The sequence below is a fragment of the Sapajus apella genome, unplaced genomic scaffold (genome assembly GCF_009761245.1).
Source record: "Sapajus apella isolate SASKATOON/1434 unplaced genomic scaffold, GSC_monkey_1.0 scaffold74, whole genome shotgun sequence".
NCBI classification, from domain to species: Eukaryota; Metazoa; Chordata; class Mammalia; order Primates; family Cebidae; genus Sapajus; species Sapajus apella.
The window spans coordinates 5646025-5653235 of NW_022437014.1; the positions used below are offsets into that span (position 1 = coordinate 5646025).

General features: G+C 44.8%; 1 protein-coding gene across 1 annotated transcript in view; it reads right to left on the reverse strand.

The window, feature by feature from the left end:
- The window catches only part of TBPL2 (TATA-box binding protein like 2), a 31445-nt gene extending 24858 nt beyond the window's left edge, over positions 1-6587 (reverse strand). The window contains exons 1-3 of the mRNA XM_032251142.1: positions 6363-6587; positions 1815-2275; positions 757-844 (exon numbers count right to left, since the gene is read on the reverse strand). Of these exons, the coding sequence (XP_032107033.1) occupies positions 757-844; positions 1815-2275; positions 6363-6518 (705 nt within the window). The 5' untranslated portion in view covers positions 6519-6587. The remainder of the gene's footprint in view (positions 1-756; positions 845-1814; positions 2276-6362) is intronic.
- Positions 6588-7211: the final 624 nt, after the last annotated feature.

The window sequence follows — 7211 nt, forward strand, 5'->3', positions numbered from 1 at the left end:
AAAAACAAATACTTAATACATAAATGCTGATGCCTCCCAGGTCTCTAGGTTCCTAGGAATGTGACCTTTTTTCATCTAATTCCACAGATCCTCCACCACCTCAGCCAGAGAACTTTTTTCCAGTAGGATGTGGGTCTTACTCATCTTTGTACTCCTAAGTACAGAGCCTAGCAAATCCTAAATGTTGATAGGATCAACAAATCCGATTACCCTAGGTAAACAAACCATTGAAAACAGAATGCCTGGCTTTGGCAAGATACAAGAAAGAACAGATTTTATTAAACTTTGAAGGGGAGGAAAAAAAATCCCTGAATCTTACATTAGTAAGTAGGAGATTGAACTTTATACTTTAGGCAATTTAGCTTTCTCAGTAAGAATTATAAATAGAAAGATAGGTTAGTATCAGGTAGCTAGGACAACATTTAGCAAAAATTATTTCCAAAAATGTGATGGCATTTTAATAAAGTTCACATGCCAATAGTCAGGTGGAAAATTATAGTCATAACGAAAATCTTTTTGAATGACAAGGTAAAGAGCTTATCTCCAAGGAAGTGCTCCATTACTTCTTTATTCAGCAGAAAGAATGAGATTATTTTTAATCACTCAAAAGAGTGAGATATTAAACTTGAGTTGCCAAAAGCTTTTCCAGTAACAATTTTTTAAGGAAAAAACAGAGGAATTAGTCAATGTCATGATATGAAGGAAAGTAAATCCAAAGAGAGGCTAATGGTTGAAAGGAATACTGAGAAATCTTACCTTTGGGTTATATTCTGCATTTTTTGCATGCAAAGCTATTTTCTTGAGATCCAACTTACAGGCCAGGTTTACAGTGGAAACTATATTTCTGAGGAAATAAGTCTGTTTAGATACGTTTATCAGATACAAACAGGAAAAAAAAAAAAAAGAAAAGAAAAAGACAAAAACAACTTATTTTCTCATTTCTTGTGTTACACCTTAGCAATTTTCTAGGGGGAGACTTATTCCAAATGTGAAATAAGCCGGGCGCGGTGGCTCAAGCCTGTAATCCCAGCACTTTGGGAGGCCGAGGCGGGTGGATCACAAGGTCAAGAGATCGAGACCATCCTGGTCAACATGGTGAAACCCCGTCTCTACTAAAACTACAAAAAATTAGCTGGGCATGGTGGCGCGTGCCTGTAATCCCAGCTACTCAGGAGGCTGAGGCAGGAGAATTGCCTGAACCCGGGAGGCGGAGGCTGCGGTGAGCCGAGATCGCGCCATTGCACTCCAGCCTGGGTAACAAGAGCGAAACTCCGTCTCAAAAAAAAACCAAAAAACAAAAAACCAAATGTGAAATAAATGGTTAACATGGTTCCTAGTAAAATATAAAATCCCAAAGTGAAATGCTAAAATAGCCTTTCCTAAAATTTCATGACTAGCTGCTAAAATTAAGTTTTAGATCTTTTTTCAGAACAATTCCTCAAAATATAAATTACAATTCTGAATCAATTTGCACATCAAACTCAATTTTACATGTTTATATCCTTGGTGTTTATCCAACCCTACTCACAGTTCTCAGCAACTTCAGTGCTTTAGTATAAAAAATACAATCCTAATAATGTGTCTATTAATCTTTAACTCCCTTCTACCCATCATAGAGGATCAAGAATTAGCGCTAAACTGTATAGATAACCAGACTGTCTAAAGCCACAATCCATTTAGAACTGATAAAACAAAGAATTATGAAATCCGAAGTTCTTTTCCCTACATTATTATCCTGAAATTAGTTATCATCGCATTCAGGAATATAAAATGTATACCCAATGTGCTCAATTAAAACAAAAATAAAAACTTACTGTAGTTGAGGTACAATTCCACAACACTCTGAAACGGAGGTCACTGGTGTCATGGGAGTTATGGATGCCAGAGGCAAGGAGTTGGAGTCTGGTTTCTCAGGAGAGGCCTGGACTGAGTCAGTATCACTAGGGTGCTGCTGTGAATGCGGATTTGACAAACTGGGGCTGTTTAAGCCCAGCCCAATGTCGTGTTTGTTGGGTGATGGCAACCTACTTTGTTGACTTTGGCTTTCAGAATTTTCTTCAGTTTCATGTTTGCTTCCAATTACAGGCTGCTCTTTATCCTCTTGGGTAAGTTCATCCGGTAGGAAGCTAAGATCCACAGATGAGAAACCACCAGGTGTTTCTTTGACTTCAGGGTTCGAATTAAATGCAGTCTCCGGATTGGATGCATTCAGCATGTACATATCATAAGGTACAACTGGGCTGAACAGGGGAGACCTGAGTGGGGCAAGGCCATCCTAGGCAGTTCCCAAAACAAACAGACAGAAACACAACAGAGAGAGCAGCATGTTACACAAAAGAGATATCACTACAGTAGGCAATGTATTCAGTGTAAGAGGCAGTTCAACATTGCTTATATTCGTGCACCGCTTCTTTCTAAAAAATGCCGTTAAGATTCTATTACAGGCTGGGTGTGGTAGCTCATGCCTGTAATCCCAGCACTTTGGAAGGCCGAGGCAGGTGGATGGCTTGAGGCTAGGAGCTTGAGATAGCCTGGCCAACGTGGTGAAACCACATCTCTACTAAAAATACAAAAATTAGCCAAGCATGGTAGTGCATGCCTGTAATCCCTGCTACTGGGGAGGCTAAGGCACGAGAATCTCTTGAACCCTGGAGATGGAGGTTGAATTGAGCCAAGATCGTGCCACTGCACTCCAGCCTGGGCAACAGAGCTAGCTTCCTTCTAAAAAAGATTCTATTACAATACCAGCACACTTAATGGAAACAGGAGAGAATATTTTTTAATGAAGAAAAAGCATTCTTCATAAACTATCTTCACTACTTTGGTTAGATCCCTAGTAAGTTGGTACTCTCTAACTCCAATGTGCAATAGAGGCAATTGAGCAACCATGCTCTAAATTGTTGTATACTTTGAAGAGAACAGATATACTGCACTATTTAAACTTTAGTTGACTCAACTTTGAAATAATTTTGACTTTTAAAATTATATTTTATTTCATTTTTTTGGGGGACGGAGTTTCACTCTCGTTACCCAGGCTGGAGTGCAATGGCGCGATCTCGGCTCACTGCAACCTCCGCCTCCTGGGTTCAGGCAATTCTCCTGCCTCAGCCTCCTGAGTAGCTGGGATTACAGGCACGCGCCACCATGCCCAGCTAATTTTTTGTATTTTTAGTAGAGACGGGGTTTCACCGTGTTGACCAGGATGGTCTCGATCTCTTGACCTCGTGATCCACCCGCCTCGGCCTCCCAAAGTGCTGGGATTACAGGCTTGAGCCACCGCGCCCGGCTAAAATTATATTTTAAATAGAATAAATGAAGTTTAAGATATAGTTGAATCCTAATCAAGACTTGCTAAAGACCCACTGTTATTACTTCTAGGCAAAGGCATAAGAATTATTGTAATGTTCTAGTTACAAGAATCTACAATAGGAAGAATGATATTGAAAGTTAAATGGTAAGAATAGTTTAAATCAGTGTATTTTTGGTCCAGGGGAGGCTGCCGAACTCCCATTACCAAGCTATGAAGAGGATGAGGTGTGCACCTGAGGGAAGCAACTAATGTAAAATTCATGGACTTTATTACAGGAAAAATCGATTACCTCGATCAATGCATTACCACCTGCTTCACCCAAGTTGCAGACCTGGATTCCAGATTTTGAGCACTGCTTGCAGGAGAAAGTCAAAAAGATCTTATTTCTTTTCTGACAACTGAAGGGTCAGGAATGCACAGTGCTGTATCTTCTCAGTGACAATGCTATTTCAGCTAACATACACACATCTGGCTAGAGCCTGTTGGATTGTTCTGTTACTACAAGTCCAGCAGGTGGCAGGGGTGACTAATTGTTTAAAGAAAGCACTTTGAAGAAAAAAAAAAAAATCAAGCTATTCTCTTGAAATAACATTTTTTTACCTCTATTTCATTTTGAATATGTGATAAGCTCCTATGTTTCCCCACCCTCAATCCACAGAGTGGCCTTAAGAAAAGTGAGATGAGGATAATGGGCCCTGATTCCACTGCAGGGTTCCTTGGCCTCACCTGTCCCAGATGGAAAGGATCTCCTCAGGCAATTTACGCTAAAGCTCCAAAGCTGCAACCCTCAGTGTCTCTTCCCCTTCCCCATCATGGTATTTTATGAGGGAACAAAAACTAAACTTACACAAGAATGTAAGGCAATGGCGAGGAGACGTTGAAGGAAGATGTTTTATGGCAATGGAACCTTGACTGTGTCCCTGCAGGCTCTACCTGCAGGGACGCGCCTCAGAGGATGTCTGTGTAGTATGTTCACTGAATCACGAGTCATTTTTTGTTAAACTGTATCCACTCATCTTTCTCAGAACCTTTCTGGCTTGGGCTCTTTGCTGTGTTAAATGCTAGGGAAAGTCACCATTTCTACCTCAGTTCTGATCGTTGTCTTCATAAAAAAATTCTCTCACCAAAAAAAAAAAAAAAAAGTTCAGAATGGGAAAAAATTTTTGCAGTTTATCTATCTGACAAAGGGCTGATATCCAGAATTATGCAGCCATCAAAAACGATGAGTTCGTGTCCTTTGTAGGGACATGGATGAACCTGGAAACCATCATTCTCAGCAAACTGACACAAGAGCAGAAAATCAAACACCGCATGTTCTCACTCATAGGCAGGTGTAGAACAATGAGAACACATGGACACAGGGAGGGGAGCACTACACACTGGGGTCTGTTGGGGGGAAATAGGGGAGGGGCAGGGGGGGGCAGGGTGGGGAGTTCGGGTGAGATAGCATGGAGAGAAATGCCAGATATAGGTGAAGGGGAGGAAGGCAGCATATTACACTGCCATGTGTGTACCTATGCAACAATCTTGCATGTTCTTCACATGTACCCCAAAACCTAAAATGCAATTAAAAAAAAAAGAAAAAAAAAAAGTTGCCATCTTGCAGGGGTTTTTAAAAGGCTCTTTTCTACAAAATTTGATGCTAAAGATCTTTATTTTTTTTCACTGTCACCCAGGCTGGAGTGCAGTGGCGTCATCTTGGCTCACTGCAACCTTCGCCTCCCAGGTTCAAGCAATTCTCCTGCCTCATCCTCCCCAGTAACTGGGCTATAGGCACCTGCCACCATGATGGCTAATAGGAGATTGAGACCATCCTGGCTTTTTTGTTTTTTTGAGACAAAGTCTCGCTCTGTTGCCCAGGCTGGAGTGCGGTAGCGTGATCTTGGCTCACTGCAGCCTCTGCCTCCCGGGTTCAAGCGATTCACCTGCCTCAGCCTCCTGAGTAGCTGAGACTACAGGCACCCGCCACCATGTCCAGCTAATTTTTGTACTTTTAGTAGAGACGGGGTTTCCCCATGTTGGCCAGGATGGTCTCAATCTCCTAACCTTGTGATCTGCTGGCCTCGGCCTCCCAAAGTGCTGGGATTACAGGCATGAGCCACCACAACTGCTAAGGATTTTTAATTTTTAATTCTTAATTTTTAATTTTAAAGTCTTAAAAGTAATTAACTAAAAGAAGCCACAGGTGTTTGCAGTTCACATTTGGCAAACCCTACCACCCCCTAGCTCCACCAGAGACTTGAGTTCTCAGGGAGGCCCAGTACTGGCATCCACGCTGCAGGGGACAGGGGGTCTCTGTTTCCCCATCAAAGCAGAAGCCCTTGGGAACCCGAAGTCGCTACAGCAAGCACGAAGCACTCTCTGTGCGTGTCCTTTAGAATCAGGCCGGGGGCCAGGTGCAGTGGCTCATGCCCGAAATTCCAGCCCTGCGGGAGGCCGAGGCAGGTGGATGACTTGAGGTCAGGTGTTGGAGACAAGCCTGAGTAGCAAGGCAAAACCCCGCCTTTACTAAAAACACAAAAATTAGCTGGGCGTGGTGGCAGGGGCCTGTAATCCCAGCTACTCGGGAGGCTGAGGCACGAGAATCACTTGGACGCGGAAGGCGGAGGTTGCAGTGAGCTGAGATGACGCCATTGCACCCCAGTCTGGGCGACAGAGCAAGACTCCATCTCGGAATGAATGAATAAATAAACAAACCAAAAACCAAACAACCTGGGATGGGCCTTGGAGTCTGGTAACTGAGCGCACGGTTGTGGATGGGCACTAGGGCGAGACTCCATCTCAGAATAAATCAATCAAAAACCAAAACAGCCCGGGATGGGCCTCGTAATCTGGTGACTGAGGGCACGGTTCTGGATTCGTGCTAGACGAAGTTCGAGCTCCGTTTGTTGCCTTGGGCAAATTATTTTACTTTTCGAAGCTTCTAACCTTCAACTGAAAAGCGTGGGAAACCAAGGGTAGCTGAGTTTTAAGAGAACGCAGGCAAAGCCCTTGGCACACAGGACTCGGCGGGACTTGGGCCCCGACTCTGGGACAGGGGCGGCAGCCTCACCTGAGCGGCGCACTGGTTCAGGTAGAGCTCCAGGTAGGTCTCCTCCTCCTCCATGGACAGAAATCCCACTGTCGTGGGTGAGGGCAGGGGCGGATACCGTGTTAAGCACAGAGCTGGCAGCCTCGGAGCCCGCTCGGGCCGGGGCGCAGACGCCATTTATGAGCCTGGGGCGGCGAGCCGGGGCGGTCCCTGGCCCGGGCTCCTGCAGAGGGCGCGAGAGAAGCGATGGGCGAGATGCGGAACCCACCGCCCGCCCCTGGGCGCTGGGAAGCGGAGGTGGGCTAGGGGTGGGCTGCAGAGGGGCGCCTCGCTTGGGGGCAGTCACCCCACTCCGTCCGCAGCTGGGAAGCGCCTGGGCCTGCGGATTTGATTTCTTTCGATACCTGCAATGTGGCCCTTGCTTCCAGGAGAGAAGTTCTCGGTGCAGATTGCATGAAATGTGAGCGCGTTGGGCAGTGAGAAAAAAAGGGATTTTTATTTTTTATTTTTTTAAATTTACATCCTGGGTTTCCATTCTGTCGCCAAGGCTGGAGTGCAGTGACGGGCGACCATGGCTCACTGCAGCCTCGACCTCCTGGGCTCAAGCCCCTCCTAGCAGTTAGAATTACAGGCGGGCGCCACCACTCCTGGTTAATTTTATAATTTTTATTTTTAGTTAGTTATTTTTTATGTTAGTATGTTTTATTTCGGTATGTTACCTAGGCTGGTCCTAAATGCTTGGCCTCAAGACATCCTCCCTCCTCAGCCTCCCAAAACGCTGGGATTACAGGCGTGAGCCACTGCGTTCCGCCAGGGATCTTTTTTTTCCTCTCGAGCACGGTGAGTAGAATTTGAGGCGCCTTACCTAGT